The sequence below is a fragment of the Chlorocebus sabaeus genome, chromosome X (assembly GCF_047675955.1).
Source record: "Chlorocebus sabaeus isolate Y175 chromosome X, mChlSab1.0.hap1, whole genome shotgun sequence".
In the NCBI taxonomy this organism is placed as follows: domain Eukaryota; kingdom Metazoa; phylum Chordata; class Mammalia; order Primates; family Cercopithecidae; genus Chlorocebus; species Chlorocebus sabaeus.
The window spans coordinates 102,355,113-102,377,523 of NC_132933.1; the positions used below are offsets into that span (position 1 = coordinate 102,355,113).

General features: G+C 41.4%; 1 protein-coding gene across 1 annotated transcript in view; it reads left to right on the plus strand.

The window, feature by feature from the left end:
- Window positions 1-3,395: 3,395 nt before the first annotated feature.
- The window catches only part of DGKK (diacylglycerol kinase kappa), a 108,673-nt gene continuing 89,657 nt past the window's right edge, over window positions 3,396-22,411 (plus strand). The window contains exon 1 of the mRNA XM_007991730.3: window positions 3,396-4,215. Within this exon, the coding sequence (XP_007989921.3) occupies window positions 3,565-4,215 (651 nt within the window). The 5' untranslated portion in view covers window positions 3,396-3,564. The remainder of the gene's footprint in view (window positions 4,216-22,411) is intronic.

A 22,411-nucleotide genomic window follows, 5' to 3' on the forward strand; every position in this document is an offset into this window, starting at 1 on the left:
TCTGCCTTCTCCATAAATGCTGTCTGTTCTTCATCCCATCTCCTTATTTTATTTAGTAGATTATTATAAAGGTTGCTATTTTGGCTTGGCACATCCCGAGGTAGTACAGTAGGAGAGGTTGGCAGCGGCTAAGACTCGGGAGAGACACTGTTTTCTTCCCAAATTACTCTAAAAGGGAGGACTTAGGGAATTTAAAGCTACTGATCAAGGGGGGAAATGTCTCCACTCTAGCAGTACAGTGCCACTCTCTCATTCAATAATGAAAATGAAATGAAAACAAGAAGGGAGAAGAGCTTTAATTTTGTCATATTTCTCAGCTTTTCTCTCCTTTGCCTCTCCAGAACTCTGAGCATGGCTGAAACTGAAGGAGCTCCATGCTGGCTTGGATAAACTTTATTTTGGGTAGAATCAGAGTAAATGGTGGCAGTTGGGTGAGGTAGTGCATCGCATATTCAAAAGATATGAGTCTACTGTACTGATCGATCCTTCATCCAGTCCAATCAAGTAACTTATATAACATGCCCAAAAGTCCCAGACTAAGGACCATTTCTGCCCTGGGACGTCCAGAACCATGTTCATCCAAGCCTTTGTGGATATGGTCATCATTCCATAAATATCTGGTTAAAGAAATTCTTATGTACCTCTTGGCCTTTTTAAAAATCAGTATTGTTTAATTAAAAGAGAGCCTCTTAGGAGATCATTAATCATTTGAAATATCAAATACTGCTAAAAAACAATGCAGAAAAATACATCCTAACCAGTAACCTACAATGAATCATCCACTTAACAGACATTTCCTGAATCTTGACTATGACCTCAAGCCCTGGGTTAGGTTGTGAGGAAAATACAGAAGCATCTAAGCAAAACTTTATTAAGAAACCATCAGGTTATGGGAAAGAGGAAGGTGTAGCTTAGTTACAGCAAAGGTGCCTCCCCAAACCAGGTACCAATAAACCATTTTGGCCATCCCTCTATCCTGCCTCCAATGTAAAGCATGGTATTCAATACTGGGCTAAGGAACTCCCCTGCCCCCTCCCCACACACAAAAACCTTTACTATGATATGAGGCAATAAGATAGCTAATGATGTGCTGAAAAATAATTTTCTAAAACCTTCAAAACTAATCATAATGTAGTTCAGGCAGTATATCTCCAGTAACCTACCCTAATGGAGCAAAAGCCATGTACAAACAACTATTTTAGCATTCAACCTCAAAATGACCTTGTAGCAAGAGTCTACATCATAAATGTTGGCCTCATTATAATTCAGTGTAGAATTATAGACAAGAGTTTCAATAAACATATATAAAACAGTAACTCCAAGTTGTCCCCTGATGGTATCCCGCTTGACAATACACTGTCTATGCCAAACCCCAAGAGGCCATCTGTAACCAAAGAGGCCATCTTACTCTGTGACTGCTCAGCCTTCAGCCCATCTAGCTACATGTCAGGTTTAGTAAAAAGCAAAATTTAAATGTGGGATATCTGCTCCTTCTAAGGACAGGGATTTCATTAAGGTGTGAGAGCCAGAGAAGTGATCTCCAATTCTGGGCTTACTGGTTGGTCAGTTCTGGCACTTTTATGAACCAGATCAGATAATGAGATCTGGCACCTGTATATTTCAGTCCTGAACTCTTAAGGTTAAAGGCAGCTTGGCTACTTGAGGTGTGGGATAGGAGAAAGGAGAACAAGCCCAAGGAGGGTGAAGAGAGTGGGCCCCTAAGGTGAACTTACTGGAAGGAGGACTACTATGTGAGGGAATGGATAGGGCTCACCTTTCCTGGTCTTCCCATCCTCAGAGTTTAAGGACCGGCCCTGCACTAGCTTAGTAGCTGCCAAGCAGTGTAACATATCTCTGCAAAGGTAGGCTTAGGCTGTGATGCTGCAGCAAGGATCTGGGAAATGCAGACCTCACCAGAGATTCTGGTTTTTGGAGGGAGTTAGGTGAGACTGTGCTCTTGTGGTATTATTTATTACTGAGACATAGTGTAGGTAACAAAAAGATGCTGCAGATTCCAGAAAATTCTGGCTAGGTCAGAGTCCATTGGCAAAAGAAGAGGGAATGGTGGGGGATATGGTCTGGGAGTAGATGGCTAGAGAAGGGGCTGCAGAAAGAGGGCTGCTACCCACAACTGCAGCATTATGTGTATGGGAGATAAACTCACTTCTCATATTTCAAATCAGGCTTACAGGTGTTTCTCCCCCGTCCGATCCCCCCACCCAGCTGTGGCTTAACGGGTAGTCTTCTCAAATTTTAATTACAATTGGCAAGATATTGGCGTCTCAAGTCTAAGTCTGACTAAGATGATGGTTTGTATGCATGTGTAGGTGACTATAACAGAAAGAGCTTCTAAAGTCTCCCGATGTGGTGGGAAAGGTGCTGCACTAGGCATCAGCCGTTCTCTTCGCAACAGAATCTCCCATCTCTAATGTCAGACTGCTTCAGGAGGTGAAAAAGGTGTGGGTGTTGCAGTGAATTTCCCCAGTCCAAGACACACACACACACACGCACACGCACACACACACGCGCGCGCGCGCGTTAACAAGTTTGGGGGGGAAAAAAAAACTCCTGCCGGTGGCTGGGAAATCCAGCTAAAAGCACAAGGCAGGCTCCTGTGGCATAGGCGAGCCAGACAGATGCCCAGATAGCTGCGGAGACTAGTAGCACAGCTGCTGCTGCCAGGGCACTCTCGCCTTGCTCTCGGGGAGGCTGTAGGCTGCGGAACGCCGGGGCTCCAGCCTCCCTCATCACACTCCTTTCCCGAATCACCTCAAACTCTGTACCCAACAGCAAACCGCTTGGATCTGGCAAAGCTCAGAAACGCAAAAACCGAAGGGGGGCAAATTGTACTTCAATCCACAGGAGGCTGAACACCCCCACCCCCGCCACCACACACACACACACACACACACACACACACACACCATGCCGCTTAATTTCTTTTCCAGGTTTAGCTTAGATAAAAAGTATTACTTGCCCATCGAGGCTTGGAGATGGGGGGCAAGAGGTTGGTCCGAGGCTAAGCTCACCTGCTGCTGAGGTGAGAGAGCAGACACAGGATGGAAGCTGTTCTGAGCAGCAGCTCATGGCTAAGTGGTTGGGGAATTGCAAAGACCCTCAACTTCGCCTCTGGCTTTTTTTTTTTTTTTTCTTCATTCGTGTTACTAAAGGGTTAAACACGGCCAGGCTCCAACCCGCCCCCCAACCTCCACGCCGCTCCACTCCCCCTCCCCTTTTTGTCTCTCCCCTCCCCTCCCGCGCGTCGCTAGGAGGTCATCAAGCACTCTGCCCAGTCCGCGTTCGCAAGCCCCTCTGCTTCCCGCCCATCGGACCCGTGGCTGCTTACGAAGAGGTGTGCGCTCACTGAGGGGCGTGTTCCAGCACAGGGAGACGCTGAGCGCCTACGGGTTAGACCTCAGAGCCCAGCCAGCCATGGAGTGGGATGGGGGAAAGTTTGGCACCCTGCGAGGGGCTGCCAGACTGGAGTGGGCGGGGCGCCCGAGGGTACTTTAGCCCTCCAGGCTTAGGGACGCAGGCTGCCCAGACCTGAGGCGGTGTGCGGACATGGACCGCGGAGCTGCCGCGGCCCAGGGCACTGCCCCGCCTCAGGATGGAGAGCAGCCCGCTGAGTCTTCAGAGCCTCCGCCGCCTTGGCCGCCGCCGCCACCACCACCGGCTCCGCCGCCGGCTCTGCCGCTGCTCTCCGAGCCTTCGCCAGAACCAGTACCAGAGCCCTGTCCAGAGCCTGCTCCAGGACCCTGTCCGGAGGCGATCTCAGAACCAGCCACAGAACTGTACACAGAACCGACCCCAGAACCAGCCACAGAGCCGGCGCCAGAACCTGCCACAGAGCCGGCGCCAGAACCTGCCACAGAGCCGGCCCCAGAACCGGCCCCAGAACCTGCCATAGAGCCGGCCCCAGAACCTGCCACAGAGCCTGCCCCAGAGCTGACTCCAGAACCTGCCCCAGAGTCGGTCCCAGAGCAGGCCCCAGAGCTGACTCCAGAAGTTGCCCTAGAGCCGGCCCCAGAGCCGACCCCAGAACCTATGACAGAGCTGGCCCCAGAGTTCTGCCCTGAGGCGCCTCCAGAGTCCCGTCCGAGTCCAGCACCATGTCTATTGCAATGTCCGGTGGACATTCGAGAGAGGGGTCTAAAGACCTCGCCATCGCCATTGCCATCGCCCAGAACGCCAATGTCGTGGTCCAGAATAAAGGTAAGCAAAAGACCCCCTGGAGCGCGGAAAAGAAGCAAGGCGAAGTCAGATGGCTATGGAGCCCGCGGGACTCCGGGTACCCCTTGCATCCCGCTTGTCTGGCACTGGCTGGCCAAGATGCTGAGAAAGATGCAGGGATTGGGGAACCCGAGGGAATGGGAAGGGGTTGGGAGGCGGGAAGCAACATGTGGGAATCGAGAATGGGCTGTCTGGGGCTAGAAACGGGGGTGACAGCAGGGGGGTGGGAGCAGTTTTCCCCGTGAGGAGAAGCGACAGTGCGGTGAGTCTTGAAAGAGAAGATGAAGATACCCTCGAGGAGCGCAAGAGACCTGGAGAAGTGTTTAGGGCTGGCCCCGAGTACATAGCGGACGGATTGAGTGGGGGCGGTGGGACACACCTCTTAGCCGCGGTCACTGCCGCAGAGGCCCAAGCTGCGGAGCCGCCGCCTGCTTGGCCCCCCTCCCTTCCACTGGGGAGGGGGCTCCTCAGCTGGGCGCAACTGGCGGCGCTCCAGGGAGGTGCCCGGCGCCTCTGCCGGCTGCTGCGAGCCAGTACTCCCGGTGGGGACTAGGGGATGGGCGGCGCCCACGCGCACTGCAGGGGAAGGGCAGGGTTCTCCGGGAGGAGGGGGAGAGCATGCGTGTGTCGAAGCCACCATTCCATCTGTCTGCAGGATTTCCCAGCAGGTAGGTGCAAACGCAGTGATACAATGATGCGCAGCGTCACAAACGGGGCAACTGGCATCCCGCACCAGGGCCAGCTGGAATGGTACAGGAGTCCTCGGTTAGAGACACGAAAATAGGAGATGGGATTGCAGAACGTGTGAAGGGGAACCTTCATCTCTACCAGTCTACCGCGACGCCTTCTAAATCGTTACACTTGGCCGGGAAAAGATGAGTGGAGAATCCTCCGTCACTCGCCCAGGGGGAGTAGGGAGGAAAAAGGTTTTCGTGTTTGCCTTGGACCCTGAAACCCCGTCTGCTCTTCAGCGCGAGTACGCCTGTCTTTCCTGCTTTCTCTGCACTCTTCCTACTCTTCCGTTCCCCTAAACTTCGTTCCACAAAACTGTGAAAACCATGATAATGCACACACACCTCAATTTAGCTTCCCCTGCAGGAAAACATACACACACGCGCGCATTCACACACACACACACACGCGCGCGCGCGCGCACACACACACACACACAAACGAAGAACACAACACACGAACAATACCGGTCCATCCCGCTGCCTAGCAGACCATAAGGAACCCTTCTGCTGTGGACCGCATACTTACAGAATGTAGAATGCAGGAGGGGAGGGGGCAGAGGTTGGCATCACGAAATAGAAGCGCTAGTTGCTTCCTGAGTTCTTAGTAGGGAGGCTTGAGTTTGCAAAATATCTGCAATGACGAATGACTGAAAAAGAAGGCTAAAATGAAAAGTTTCACAGAGAAAAGAAAGTGCAGAGGTTTAAAAATAAATAAATGAAACAGGACGGTGGGAGACTGACAATTTTTTTAAAAGTCCAACACCCTAGCTCTCACACCAGGGGGTGTATCCCTCCCTTTCCTGAAAATACCCTTTCCTGAAGTGATCTTAAGAAGGGCAAAGTTGGGGTGGCTAGATTTGGGAGCTCACCCCCACCGGGTGATTGCTCTCCTCTTTTTGGAAGAGTTTGCATTAAGCTGGTGGGAAAGAGACAAGCAGGAATCACCTGACCTGTGGCCATCTTAAGCGAAATTTTGGGAACATGGCTGTGAAACTGACACGTGGGGACGTAATACCCAGCGAATGCATCTTCTCTTTGGCCTCTGGAAGGCTGACTGGAGACCAGGACCCTTCCCCCAGTGAAAAGCATCCCCTGCTCCTATGTGAAAGCATCTCCTACCTGTTTGACAGGAAAATGTCGTTGCCAGACAGATGAGGAGGATTAAGGTAAGGGGAATCAGATTAGTTTCCTCTACATAGTGCCCACTCAGATGTGCTGGCTAGCTGACCCACGGACATTTGGCAACACTGGCAGGAGACCAGGATCCCAGGGGTTTGACTTTGCCCATAGTAGAGCCAGATATTGTTTGAATCACTTATCTGTAGAATGGGGTTAAGAGCCACGACCATCCGTTAAGAAGGCCATGCAGATTAACTGATCAGTGGCTCTGGAGAATTTTGAAGGATTCAAAGGATCTGGGTACGTGCTCAAATTAAATTGCTTGGAGCCAAACCCTTTTACAACACCCTCAATGTTGCTATGCAGTTGCTCTCTGGTGCAGCTGGAAACATCTGATCTTCAGTGATAGGATCATTCTCTCCTGCATCTTCCTCAGACAAATGGCACCTGCAACCAGCTGGCTTATATCTTAACATTCAAGGCAAACAAGTTGTCATCTTAGCTGGGGTGATGTTGTTTTCAAACACTGCCTCCTCAAGGCAAGCTTGGGGGGAAACAGCTATGCAACATGCATAGGCGTGCACACACCCCTGACACACACACGCACATACTATACATACGTGCACAAAATGTCAGGGAACAAAACAAAATACAGGTCTCATCATGCAATGAAATCCTCCATAGCAAGCGTGAAGCTCTCCTGATAACTCAAAGATGAAATGAGCAAAACCAAGTGTTTGAATGTGACTACAAGTTTCTCCCAGATAATTTTGTTGACTGGTATTGTAGCAAAAAAACATTTTCCAGCCTTGTAGTCTGCCCTCTTTTGGGATTTCAGGAATGTTTCAGAACCTGCAATTCTATGCCAAGCATGAGGGTAGAGACTGAGAAAAGGTGGCTCATGTTTTCTTTCCAAATAGCTACCAGGATAATACAGTCAGTCTGTGAACCAAACATGTCTATTTCTTTTCTTTCTAAAATGTTTCAATTCCCAGGAAATGAGCCATGGTCTCCCACCTGGTGGCAGCAAGTGTAAGTAAGGATGTGTGAATTGGTTCTTTAGCAACGCTGTAACTTTCTTCCAGGGAGGGATGGGGCTTATATGAAGTAGACCATGTTTCTTTCTCTCCCATCAGCTATGCTTGAAGAAAGACAAAATTTTGTTTATTCATTGGATTTCGACCGTCTATGAAATTAAAATCACATCATACAAGTGATTGATGAAAATCTGGGGGGAAATACACTTTTATGGCTTTTGGGGGAGATAAAAGGGGTCTGTGTATCCCTCCTGATGACTGCACAGTAATAACCATTATCCTCAAACCATATCAGGACAGCTTTTATGTACAAAACTGGTATTTTTGTACATTTTCTTGCAAAATAGCAAGCATTTGTTTATATGGTATCTGGTGATTCCTATCAGAATATTTTAGTGATTTCTGAGCTTCTCAAAAATAGGAGTGGCCTTTCTCAGTGCCTAGTTCAATGCAGCCCTCCTTGGTTTTGCTTAATAAACACTTGCTGAAGCTTGAAACCTATCCATTTCCAGCAATGTGTTGGCTGCTGCTGTGAATGAATAAAAATTATTCTCATTGGTTTCAGAGTGAGAAGTAAGTGCTTATTTAAATGGCATGGAATATATAGCCCTTAAGGAAATACAGTCAATCTTTCCATTTTCAGAGTGGTTATTGGAACTATAATTAAGAAGCAAATTACTAACAATTTTTTTAATGGCTTGGAAAGTGCCCTTATCCCATGCAGTCCCACCAGCAGCAGACTAATAATGATATTGTTAGCTTCAGGGGATAATAAATTTTTTCCTAAGTGAACAGAGTATCTGCAGTGACTGTAAACAGCTTTGGGATTATAGATTCAAATGTTTAACCTGTTGAAGGTCAGAATGAAAGTATTTTCTTTTCTCTTCAGTTTTTGCCCCCTCCTTGCCAAGTTTTGATGATACCATCTGATTTATTTGGTATATTCTAATAGTTCCTAAGCAGTCACTACAGGATGTTCTAGAAAAGATAATGAAGTATTGGCCAGTGGTCTTTAGTTTCTCAGAGTACAATTCTTATGCATTTATTAAAATCTCCAACTAGGGATTCTGCAGATCTGCAGCCCAAAGGGAAAGTGCCTCCAAGGAAAGGAAAAAAAAAAATCCATAGAAACCAGGAAACCATTCAGGGGTACTCTAATAAGGATTCTATAATTCCTTCTGCTCCTATGGCACTTTACAGTTTGCAGAGTGCTTTCCTCTGCATTATTAACCCTTTTATTTCCTTGTACAAGGCAGCAGGTGGGGGAGGACAAACATAAAATTTGACAGCTTATAGGATGTAATGACTGAATTTTCTATTGTAGTTTTTTTTACAAAATCTAACATATGGCCTTTTGTGATACATAGGATCCTCATTTGTCTAAGAACAGTCTTTTAGCTGACATTTCATCAGCTCTGATATTTTTTCCAAAGCAGTGGTTGCTGCTCCTCTTCTGATGCTCCCAGAGGGGGCCAGCATAGAAGGGGAGCCTGAGAAGACAGGAGAAGAGGCAGAGACCCTGAACCGATTACTCACAAAGACCTTTTTTGTTTGTGTGTGTGTGTTTTGTAAAGGAAATAAATTGAAATCCTGCTAAGGATAGGGTGCCCGACCTTTCCAAAGCCCACCCACTGTAATTCTTTCAGTGGGAAAAAATAATTTTAAAGGAAAAAAAAAAGCAAGCAAGCAAGCAGCCATTCTAAAGGGAGATGCCCCACCCTCACCAAAGCAAATAGATCTTATTCTCAAAATAATAAAAACAAATTTATGAATTTTAAAAAGGAAAAGAAAGGGACAGTGACCCCAGAAAAATGAAACTTACCCCTCCTCTGAAAATTATTTTAAGGAACAAAAAAGAAGAAAGAGCTTCTAAAAGGAAATTCTCCTCACCCTCATCAAAGCCCATGGAACTGATATCCCCCAAAGAAAAATTTTAAAATGAAAAAAGAGAAATCATCGTAAGTTAAACAGTATTTCTAACCTCAAAATATTCATGAAATTTATAAACTTTATTTGACTTCCGGCTCATGCTCAATCTCTTGAGAAAATTAAGGGGGCAAAAATAGAGGGAAGGTCCACCAACCTCATCAAAGCTTCCTGACATTATTTTTCCCAATTACATAAAATGTGCAGAACAGGCAAATCCTTAGAGATGGAAAGGAAATGAGTGGGGCAATATGGGAGGTGGAAAAGGGAATGATGGCTAAAGAGTACAGGGCTTCTTTTGAGGGTGATTAAAATGTTCTAGAATCAGAGAATGGTGTTGAGTGCACAACCTTGTGGATACACTAAAACCCACAGAATTGTATGTTAAGATGATGAATTTTATGGTATGTAAATTACATCTCAATTTTAAAAAATAATTAAAAGAAAGATACCATCCCTCTAACCACAAGATAAGAGACCTAGTATTCTCCCCAAAACAAAAAACAAACAAAATTGAAAAAATGAACTAAAAGAAAGGGAGATCCTCTTAAAGGATCTTTAACCTCACCAAGGATAATAACCTTTATTTGCCACCCCTTCAATTAAAAAAAAAAATTAAGGAAAACAAGCAAAACAGGAAATCCTTTTAAGTGCAGATATTCTCAAAAATCATAAAAGTTAATGAAATTTATGAATCTTCCCCTCTAGATACACACATTTTAATTTAAAAAAAGAAATAAATATTAAAGGATAGGTCCCTGATTATACCAAATCTCCTGAATTTTTAATTCCAAGAAGGGTGGGGGACGGGGAGGGGAAGGACAAGAGAAATACCACTCCTCCATGACTAAAGAACATAAACCTTATTCTTAAAATACAGTTTTTTTAAGATTTAAAATAAAATTAAGAATGGAAAGTTGTATGTGTTGGTGAAGAGGATATTACTAATGAAACAAAAACAAAATCCTCTTAATGAGAGGAAGTACTTCAGTGTCACAAAGACCCATGAATTTTTCTGTCAAAACACAACCAAGAAAAAAAAAATGATTTTTTTAAAAGAAGAAAAAATAAAAGAAAATCCTTCTAATGGGAGTTGACAAAAATTCACCCAAAAACTTCATTCTTTTTATTTTATTTATTTATTTTTAATTAATTTTTAACTGATGCATACTAGACGTACATATTTTCAGGGTACATGTGATAATTTAATATGTTTGTATAATTTACCAAAAGCTTTATTCTTAATATAGAATTTTTGTAATTTGAGAATAAATAGAAAAGATAGGTAGGGGAGAAACACAAAGCCAAGAAAGTCCTCTTAAACAAAAGTATTCTCAGCCTTAACAAAACCTCTTTTTTTCTCAAAACAAGCAAATACGTTTAGAATTATGGGGGGCGAGGGAGAGAGGATCATGAACAGTATATTTTAAACAGAAATATTTTTCTTAAGGGAATGAAGATGCCCCCAAACTCACCAAAGTCCTGGAATATTTTTTCTGAAAACAAAAAAGAAACAAAGAGAAGGAGAGAGGGAGAAAGAAGGACGAGAAGGGAGAATGAGAGAGAGAAACAGAGGGAGGGAAGGAGGGAGGGAGGAGGGAAGAAGGGAGTGAGGGAGAAAGCCGGACAGGGAGAAGGGAGAGGAAGGTAGGAGCGGGTAGGGAGAGACTGCGATAGGGAGAGGAAAAAAGAGGGAGAGAGAGAGAGGAAGGGAGGGAGCCAGAGAGAGAGACAAAGGGGAGAGGGAGAGGGAAAAAGAAAGAGGGGGAGAGAAGGAAGGAGAGGGATAGAGGGAAAAAGAAAGAGGGGAGAGGGAGGAAAGGAGAGGGATAGAGAGAAAGAAGGAGGATGGGAAAATTTGAAGGGAAGGGGAAAAGGGCTAGCTAGGATAGAGTGAAGGAGGTAGAGAAGGTGGGGTGAGAAAAATAGGAAGAAGAAAATTAATAAAGGGATTATTTTTTAAAGGATCAAAGGAAGAAATTCTCTCCAGGAAAATGCACCACCACCTTACTGCAGACATTGCATATTATTCCTGATGACTACCCTCTCCATTCCCCACAATAAGGAAAAAAAAAAAAAAACCCACAAAATCTCTTTCTCAAGCTTCTTCAAGGTGGGGAATGTGTGTGTGTGGAGGGGGGGGAATGGGAGGGGTGGGGATGTGCCCAATGTCACCCTATCCCAGAGACCTTATTTATCTTTCAGCCTTCACTGTTTTATTAAAAAAAAAAAAAAAAAAAAGCAAACAAAAACAAAAAAACAAAAAAAGGAAACAAGGAAAGGAAAAGAAAATCTTTCCAGGAGAGATGTCCCCCATTCTAATTTTCCCCAATAAACTGTTTCTTTTAAAGAAAAATCCTACTAGGGAGGGCTCCCGAGCCTCATTAAAACAAGTTGCCCTTGTAGGTCCTCTCCACAAAACCTATTTTTTAATGGAAATCCTTCAGACCTAAAGAGAGATGCTCTACCAAAAGCAATGAATCTTTTCCCCTGGAGATTTTTAAAGAAAAAAAAATCTTCCATTGTAAGAGGAGATACCTTCAACTTTATTAAAATCAATGAACTTTATTCCTCTCCACATCCAAGGGGAGAAAAAAATATTTGAGGAAAAGGAAAGAAATCCTCCTAATCTAAGGCAAGTTGGCCATAATCCCTCCAACACCATTGAACTTTCTTCCTGAGATTTTTTAAAAGAAAAAGCAAACACAGAAAAAAACCTCTAAAACAAACACAAACAAACAAACAAAAAACCACTCACTTCTCCCACCAGCTCCACAGACTCTGAAGTGTTGCACAAAGAAAAGGTACTATCCCTCTCAAATGGCACTAGTGAACCTAACATTCAGCACTAAGGCTAAAGAATGATACATTTTAATCCCAGGCTGGCTTCCCGCTGCCCCAGTCTTTTTCTGGTTATCTTCCCCATCATCCAGGTAGGTGACACTCCCAAGAAAGGTACTGTCCAAGGGAAAAAGAATTAGGAGGCAACCCTGCTGGGGAAAAAAATCATACCTCTTTTCCAAACCAAACAAATGATTTGGGAATTAGCTGCGTCACTGTTCCCATCTAACACTACAGAGAATTAAGAATTGATGATAAACTCAAAAGCAGTGACACTCTTGCTATTAACTACCAATTAGTCAGACACCCCTACCTAACAGGGAAGGACTCTTAGCCAACTCAATAATGGAGGTGATCCATCCTCCATTATGTCTCATTATGTGCTGGCTTTGATGTCTATTCCTGCAAGGTGATAAAAGGGCTTGATTTTCACAAATCCATAAAATTTGCAAGTCATATTTATAAACAGAGACTAAGACTCAATTAATGTTTTCCAAATTTTAAAATTCATTTGTTTCTTTAAAAACGTAAACTGATACCTGCTCTCTATGTGCTATGTGTTTAGCATTGTGCTAAGCACTGAGGATTCTACAGTGAACAAAATCACATGGATGAGACTTCCTTTAAGCAAAACTGGTAAATGAGAGACTCAATTACCAAAACAAATATACAGATGGTAGTTATTTGTTTTACCAGATGCTTTGCCAAGGTATTCACTATTAATAGTCAATTCTCTCAGCATTCCTCTACTTAAATTAAAATTCAATGTAATAAAATAAAGGAATGCATGCTGATTTCAGAGAATGTAGAAAATCGAGAAAGCTTCTAAAAAGTAAATAAAAATCATCTAGTACCCCACCACTCAGAGATAATCACTGCTAATATTTTGCTATATTTTTTTATTTTCTCTGAGTATTTGCTGATAGTCTTCTGTAGTAAGACTTTGGGGAATGCACAATTGTGTCTCGGGCTTCACCCTGCCCCAGTCACAGCCCCACATGCTTAATTATTAGATCGTGTTCATTATTCTACCTTGGATTTAGGAAACACTTGTTGATTTTAGCTTAAAGTTCATCTAGTCAAACTCCTATATGATCTGGTTGATAAACATATGCTTGAATCACAACACTTCAGGGACATATTTGCTGTGTGAAGCAATAAGTGTATAGATTTTATGTAGACACAATTGTTGCAGTTGCTCCCATATGCAAATGCAGTTTGATCTCACATTTACTTACTGCATTTTTTTGGACACTTAGATGTTATTTGTCCAGCTAGCTTTTGTGACTTGGCCTTGGAGAAGGAGATCCAGAACAAAACCAACCTTATCTTCCCACTGTTAAATTCCCAAAAGGAAAAAATCTAAATCTCTCAGTCACTTTTAACTATATGCCAAAAAATATTAGTGATGGCTTTGTCTCTTTAACAAGAAGTTACAGCATTATGCTAAACTGGGTATGCCATACCCAGAAGGGAAATAAGAATATATGAGAACATTATCCACAATTATAAGGAAATAGAATATTCAATTCATCCAGCTTTCATTAACCAAGTGTGATCAAAAATTGAGAGAGTTAATAAACTGTGTACAACTCAACCAAGGTTGAATCAGTAATTTAAAAGGGAAGTGTAATGCATTATTGAGTAAGATCAGAATCTTGCCTGGTCACTAGCACTTTAGAGATTTTCATCTTCCAAAGCATTATAGGCATTTATTGTTTAAGCCTCTTGATTTAAAGAGCCTGTAAAGGAAATATTGGCCCCTGTGGACAGGGATTCTTACCCCTTGTTTCCCTCAAGCACCTGTAGGATACTGAGGGATATGCTTAATGCTCCCCACCCACCCGCACACCCGGAGCTTTGCAGTGTTCTTCTGAAGCAAGAGGCAGTGGGTCTGAGGACTGAGCCTTTTCCCTGCCTCCAGGAGTAGAGGGGAATGAAAGTACGGCTTGCAGAACTAAATCCTGGATGCTCATTCATTTGCCTCCTCCCGCAGCAAATGTCTCTACCTGTTCTCTTCTGGGATTTTGCAGCTTGACGCAGGAAATGAAAGGTACCTGATGAGCAAAAATTGTTAAGCTCCTTTTGGCTGTCAGTAAAGAGACTTGAAACCCAGAAAGTTTTCGTTAACTCTGGGCTCTGTCAGTTGAGTCCTCACTGTCCTCAAGTCAGCTCCAGCGTCGTGGTGCTGTCCTCTGAACCCCAACTCTAAGAGCAGTTTCTCAGTTCCATTTTATAATAAACTTGATTTTAAATTTTCCCTTGATAAGTGTCACTTGCATTTATTATGTACCTTTAACATATTACTTCATGGTTTATTCACATCACTGTGCATGTCTCTTGCACTATAGAGGAAAATATGATGTAGCTTTATTAAAACAGCTAAGCGTAAACAATAAAGAGGACAGTAAATGAAGCTGCAGAACAAGATTCTTGATTTCAGAAAATTAACAAGTTGGTACCCTTCTCACTAACCTCAATTAATGCTTACTGTGACAATTTCCCTCCTGCCGAGCTTGAGTAAAACAACTTTTCTCTTACCCAGAATTCGGATATTGCTGTCCCTTTCTTCCCTACCTTACCTCTACTTAACTCTCTTTGACTGTTAAGACTAATTAAAATGATAATTTTGACATTGTTATGGTCTCCTCTGCTTTAATTTACTTAACTTGGTGACATGTTTTTTGTTTGTTTGTTTGTATGTGAGAGCTTCACTTTGGTTTCACATGGAATCAAAACACCTATTAGTGGTTCTCTTCGTGGTTTTCTTATTATATTCCTTCGCACTTGTGAGTCCTCTTTCTAGAAATTCCTGAGAAAGCCTTCCTTTGCCTTTCCACAATTCCTCACTGGCACTGAACTTTTTGAATTTCTCTGCCTTTTTTTCTAATGATGGGACACAAACGTAACATTTCAAACAGCTTGAAAGGTTGTTTTTTGTGTGGGAAGTACTTTGTACCCAGGATAGCAGGGTATTATCTCACAAAGTATCTGCTCGTCTGTTAAGTGTTCAATAATTAGGTACTTAGTGTTTTAAATGCCTTATAATATGATACATATTTGGAGGATTGTTACTTGGGCATTTAACAGTGTTTTACAATAGCTGAAGAAATATTGGGACTTTTAGATGTGGTGGGAATGCATTATCGCTTTTCCAACCTAAATAATGGAACAAAGATTCCTACAATTCAAAATTCATCATCCAGCAAATTTTCAGAGATGGATTATGTGCAGATATGAGAGACTGTCTGATAGCAAATTCACTTTGATGTAAGAAGTTTAGGGGGAAAAAATGAAGAAATTGTTTGAGGAAAGTAGAAACAATATATCCCCCTCAAACCTAGAGAGAAAACTGGTATTAAATTAAGCAGTGACAGTGAAAAGTATCAGAAGTGAGGTTATACTTGAATTGGGCAGGTGAGGCCAGGGCCAGGGAATCATAAGGTACCGATTGAAATATTGTAAAAAAGTAAAGTAGATGAGGCAAGTCCTATTGAAATTTTAAAGGCAACAGATTCCCTGGCAAGTAGACTCAGAAAAATAAATGAATAAATGCAACCGACAGAATTTTGTATATCACCTGATTAATGTTGTGCAATCATTGAAGAGCTGTTGATTAGTATAACATGGCTGAAGTGCAGGGTTGGCTGATGGGCATATAATTAAAAACTATCCAGCTTTCAATTTCTTTGTATGCCAAATTCCAATGTAAACTACAAAAGCTAAAATGAGAGAAAATAAATATATTATCTAGTGTCCTTTTTCTACTGTTTTGGGCCCTCTTTTATCCACATTACACAGTTACAAAAGTCTCATCTGCTTTCTCCATGATATTTTTCCTATTTCATTTCAGTGTTTTCTATAGTGGAAGTAAGAAACCATGATGAAAATCCAGTGAAGCCTTTTATCTTCACTATTATAGACCATAGAATGTCCTGGAAAGAGCCTTTGGGGATCAGGTAGTCAGGTGGTTTTAAAACCTTTTTAGCAGTAGAATCTCATGTTTTTCTCAATGAAATAATAAATGAAAGTCAGACATTTAACATAAAACATGCAGTATTTTATTAGTCCTCTTCTATGCTAAAATGGGTTTGTAAATAACTTAGCTTCCCAATTGCTTATTTTAGGCTAATAGGAGAGTGAGTTTGTGCTCCCTGTTTATTACTAGCTCCTAGGAGGCTGGTGATGCAGGAACACATGGGACAAAAAAAAAGAAAGAAAGAAAGAAACAAGTCAGAGTTTAAAATTTGGCCTGTAATATTCCAGAAGGTAGATCATACTTTCTTGGAAACATGGCCATTCTTTCAAGTTTCTTTCTTCCCTCCTCCTAACCTGGACTGTGTTACAACTATCTCATAAAGTGGGTTGTCATAATGTACACTGTCTTTGCTTATAGGGCGTTATTATTATTGGGGATTGTGTTCCTGACCAAGGACACTACACCAAATAAACTGTAGATATAACTAAAAATATGTGGTAAAGGCTAGTATATAACTGTAAGCCTCTGTAATCATTTAAAGCAGCAAAATTGTTCCAAGTCCTATAAAACAGGCATAAACATACCATCCACACTGAATTTGTAAGGGGCCTCAGTGTACTATAAACTGTACATGAAGCACATAAAAGATGATAATTCTACATAACTTTAATCCATTGTTTGTTATTTATTTAGAAATTACACTCTGCCTGCATCCAGAAAAGATATGAAGTATCTTACAAAATTAAGTGCACATAAAACAGTACAATTAAGCACAAATAAAAACAGGACAAAGTCAGTTCAAAGCAGGAGTGAATCAGACCTAGAACAAATGTATGCTAGTTATAATAAACTCTAATTACATTTTTAATTAGCAGTACTTTTGTTTGCTGCCTTTGGTGGTCGAAGGACTTTGGGGAATGATTTGAATGACTCAGGCCTCTTAAAGTTGGTGTCCAAGGAAGTTTGAGCGGACGCAATACATCTTCCTGTAGCAAGCTGCAGCAACCACAAAATGAAGAACTAAAGGTTGCCAGGATTGTGGTATAGGTGTTAATGAGCTGTCCTAAAAGGCTACAGGATTGGGTTATTTTGGTGTGCCTGCATTTTAATATGCCAATGTTTGTGTCTGTGAGGCATGTCAGTATGGAATTTTCTCACAAAAATCTTTGCTCCGTGGTAACTTGTAGCAAGAAGTTGAAGAGTTTGGACTCTTTCTTAGATTTGGAGTCACTTTACTTTGGTGGACTCCAAAGATGGTGGTGCAATATGGGGTAAATTGCTTAATCTTTCTGTGACTTAGCTTTTATGTCTCTTAAATGAAGCCAGTGATGTGCCATTAACTCTGCTCAGCAGTCTCATCCAGAAGGCCTTCACTGCTATCCCATCTGGGCTAGACACCCTTCCCCTAGGGTTCCCATAGCACCCTGTGCAAACTTTTGCATTACCAGTAGGCGGTGTAAGCAGGACTGCCTCATATCTTCCCAGAGGATTATAGATTTTTCTAACTCACACAGAGGCATCATATGTACTAGGAGGAGGCCCATATTGATTGTGTGGTCTTGAATTACTAGTCTTCGGTCATGAATATAGTTAATTTTAATAAAAGTGAGAATGATGAGTTATCTACCCAGTTCTTAAAAAAATCAAAAATGCACATTTATTAAAATACTCCAGCATAATAACACTAAAGAATATTGCATTTAAATGTACTATATGGAGAGCAGGTTTAAACAAATAGCTAAGTACCATTTGGTAACCTTTTCACTAATCTTAACTGTTAATCAGAATTTGATCTATTTCTGGTAGGCTTTTCACTTTAATTGAAAAGCTCTTGACTCATTACCTTAGTGTCAAATTTCTCCTGTACCTGGCACTTGAATTTGGAGCTAGGTGTCAGTAGGACAATTCCAAGGCTCTCTCTTTTTTTGTGAGGACTGAGAAGCAACAGCTAAGCTCTGATGTTCCTTTGGCAGTCCAAGTTTTATCTAAAATAGCTTTCTACTAATTACAGGAAAAGCCTTAACTTGTTTTACCAATGCCTCTGATCAGATTAGCACCCTGAGCTTGAAATGGTCTGGTCAGGGAAGAGAATATGAAGTCTCCAATCAGAGAGCAGGAAACCCTAACAGCCACCTTGTTTCCAATCAGAAGGAACAACTTTTCCTTTTAAATGAAAAGGAAAACTTCTGCCCTTTCTAGAATAGCTGCAGGGAAAGATGACCACATAAAGTTGCACAGGTTGTGCACTACATGAGGGTGTCATGTCTTAGGGGACACCTTTCACATTGTAGACACCATAGATGTATATATTCATTTTGACAATTTTCTAGCAGATGGCAGTTAAGTGCCTCGCTTTGACAAAATTGGTATATGGTGACAACAAGGGAGTGTAGACAAATGTGGGCAAATAATGTTTAGGGAAAAGGGGAGGGAAAAATACTGAATTCGAGGTTGAAGTATTGAAAGTAAATCAGGAAAGAAAAGAATGTGTAATTTTTTAAGGAACATTTTCCTTTAAAGGGTTGATTGATCCTGAGTAATTTTTTCAATAACTTTTCTATTTTTCCTTTGGCTATTTTCTCTTTGTTGATGAAAATTCTCCAAATGGCTTTGAAAGGAGAGGGAATATTGTTAATGTGTTGTCATTGGATGGAATGCAAGTGCCTTTTCTCTCATTACACAACTGCTTATTTATAAGCCTTGGAATATACTGTGTTTAGAGAAACTAGTAATGAAGGTTAATATTTATCCAGCTATTAATAGGAGGACCATGAAAATACTTTTCTTTTATTAAAATAATGAGAATATATTGTTCTCTATATAAAAATTCTATTTTAATGTCCTTCACACATAGTGTGAAGTATTAAGTACCTATACTTAATAACTGCTGAATTAACATGAACAACAAAGCAGTGATAGACAGATAAATAGATACATAGATAGATACAGATATTAAAAGATCTCCAAAGACAGCAAGCTAAAATATGCTTAGAGCATTATAAGATTTGCTCTGAAAATGTTGAGGGAAAGTGAGGACTTTCTTTAAAAAAACTGGTCTCACCAAGTCAACATCGTCTTTCAGGTATCAACTGAATAATAAGCTCCTTAAAATGGCTGCAGACAAAGGGAAGGCCAGACAGAATAATCAGGGAATAAATCAGTAATTGTTTAAAAGTGTGAACTGAAGACCTAGTAGGTCCCCAGTTTGTGGAAAGAGCAAAATAGATGCAAATTTTGCAATCTCATTTGAAAGACAAAACATATACATTGGAGACAGGTACATAACAATATGAGGAAAGATATGATTTTGTTACAGGATATGCGGTACAGAGAATAATGCTGTAGAATTATAAAAGAGGACCAATGAAGGATGGAGGAGACTTTTCTTGTAATTAGTAGAAAGCTATTTTAGATAAAACTTGAACTGCCAAAGGAACATCAGAGCTTAGCTGTTGCTTCTCAGTCCTCACACAAAGAGAGTCTTGGAATAGTCCTACTGACAATTTAGCTCCAAATTCGAGTTTGGGAAGGCTTCCTGATGGAGTTGAGATCAATTGAATTTGGATCTATGGAGAGGAGAAAGCATTCCACTACAAGGGAGCAGGCAACGTACACAAATACCTGGAAGCAGCAAGAATCCTATTCAGCTGATATCAAAGAGCTCTGAGAGAAAGGCAGAGGGATTTGGACCTTATTATGTACAGCAGGACATTAATTAAAGTTCTTGAGTAGGAGAGTAACGTAATGAAAGTACTGTTCTTAAGATATATATTGTGATTGCATAAAGGATAGATTGGAAGGGAACAATACAGAATGCAGAAAGATTACTTGGGCTGTTGCAGAAATCAAGGTGAGAGATGATGGTGGCCTGCTTACCTCAAGCAATGATAATCTAAAATCATTCATTTAACGCCTACTCTGTGTTGAGTGCTGTGCCAATAACTGTAATTTGCCTGAAGGAAGGAAATTACAGTCAAGTAAAGGAAATAAAACCAAGTATACAAATAACTGTAATCTCAAATAGAAAAATGAATGTGGCCACAAGAGAAACTCAAATTTAAAGGAGATAAGAATTCATTGGGGCCTAGCAAGATGGGGTAGACTTGGGTTCAGCGATGAGTAAAAGGACATTCCAGAATTTTTCTTATTTTGGCGGAGGTGCTGAGAGGGGTGATGAGAAGGGAATTCTAGGCAAGCAAAACGGTGTGAGCAAAGGAACAGAGATGGGAAAACCATTTGTTTGTTCATTTGTTTGTTTTTGGAAGCCAGAGGATGTGAGAGAAGTGGGGGAGAACAAGTGAATAGTGGAAGGAGAAAGAAACTGTCAGGGGAGGTAGCATAGGATGTTGATAATGTCTCATTTTCTCTCCACTCTACAACTCACCCTTTTCTCAGGCTATCTGGATTCTTTGTGGCTGCCATCCAAGGGTCTGCAATGTTTTTGTTTCCCCTCTGTTGCCCATTTCCATGCATCATCTTTCTCTGCCATAAGAGCATCAAATCTTGATTGACTTTCAGAGATGCCCATGTCTGAGAAGGGAGCTAATTCCCCCTTGCATTTTATACAGGGCCAATTTCTACATGAAGGAACATCTATATTCAGTCTTTGGTATTCAAGAGAATCTTTCAGTCTCAGTTTTGTTGCCTGTATATGTCTGTTTGTCATACTTTTGGAAGGCCTTGTCATGCATGTAAGGAATACTACATCTTTCTCTGTAGGCTTATAATATTGCAGAATGAGCCTTCAGAGACCTTCCCAATCAGGCATGTTATAGCCAAAAAAATGTAGTTGTCTTTCTAGACTACCACTTGATTTTTGTATCATACTCTACTGCCTTATACACATACATTTCCTAAGTCCTATGTCCTTGTATTCTCACCCCAATCCTGTGTAGTTAGCGATATTCATTTAATTCCCATTGTGCAGATGAGAAAACTAAAGCTAAAGGAAACTTAGCTAAGGATCAGAGTCAAGATTGAAGCCCAAGGTTCTGGACTACAAAACCACTTCCTAGTCCACCTCAAGATAATTAATACAAGGTTTTCAAAGCAGCCTCTTTGAGCCCAGAAATGATCTAGGTTCCTCTAAACAAAGTGGGATAATGGGGGCCACTAGCCTGCCTTTTAGGACTAATTACCTTATTTAGGGCTAAACAAATCCATAGACTTAAGATGAGATACCATTTTAAGGTGGTTGTAATGATTGATTTTTTAAAAGGCTTAAAACTTTTAAAATGCTTATAATGATGACTCATCATTTAAACTGTTTGAGACTTCCTGAGATCAGAATTCTCAAAAGGTTCTACAATTCCTAAGAGATTAAAAACACACCAGTCTAGTGCTTTGGGCCCAGAATTGAAATTTAACAGGCTGACTCTATTCCTAGCTGTGCCTTTGTGATTTGAGATAAATCTTTTAACCTCTCACTTCTTATATATTCATTTGCAAACAAGCATATTTCCCACCATAGAATATCTGGGAAGCACTTTAAAATTCTAGGCTCAAAGGTATTTTAAAGCCTTATGAATTCTATAAAGCACTTTGCATAGCCTTAAAGTGAATGTGACACCAATACATGGTGGAATTCATTCACCAAATAACAGTAAAGAGCATGGGAACGGGGTTAAAGCCCAGATTTCTGCCTGCCTACTACTGTTTTTTAACAAGTGCATCTCAGGACTATGTTCTGCTTCCATCTCCGCCACAATGTGGTGTTGTCACAGCAAGTTGGATTATTTTGTATACTGCCTCCTGTAGAGCAGTACGTCACTAAGACTGATTGCTGGGTAGAGATTTTTCTAAGGTAGAAGCCTAGTGAAGAAGGCGAATTTTTTACTTCACTTCCTCGCTTTGGAGCCTAGATTATATGAAAGAAGAAATGTTTTAGACTCTTTGGAATAATACTTCTCTGTCCTATGCCTTAATATCCTTGTCTATAAAATGGAGTTAAGATTTGCTTCTACCTACAGAGAGTATGGTGTGAGGCTAAATGAGAGAGTATAATATAGCAGGCTTCAGAGTCAGACACATTTGGGTCGCAATCCCAGCTCTGTCATTTCCTAGCTCTGTGACCTTGGGCAAAGACCCTTGCTCACCTTTCTGAGTCTCATTTTCCTCATTTATGATATCAGTCTAATAATTCCCACCCTGTAAGGTTGTTCTAAGGATCAAATGACGTATCAAGTTCTTAGTTCAGTGCCTTGTGCCTAACTGATTCTTTAAAACTATGGAAGCCCCTACAATGTGGAGAACACTGATTTCGTTTCAAACAAATGCTATACTCCTCATGACCTCTGGTCCCTTTTCCTTTCAAAAGGATGAGTGCCCTATGCAGAATAAGGAAAGTCAGAACAACAAAGATGGCTATCTTAACAATGCATCTTTACATCAGAGTCATATATCCTCTTTAATTACTGCTGTTTCTTTCTCTTCTGGTTAAAGGGGCATGTTAAGAGAAAGATCCGCAATTCAATTCAACAAGTATTTCTGAGTATTTAGTATGTGACTCTCTGACTTTTTTCATAATAAGTTCTTGCCTCTTG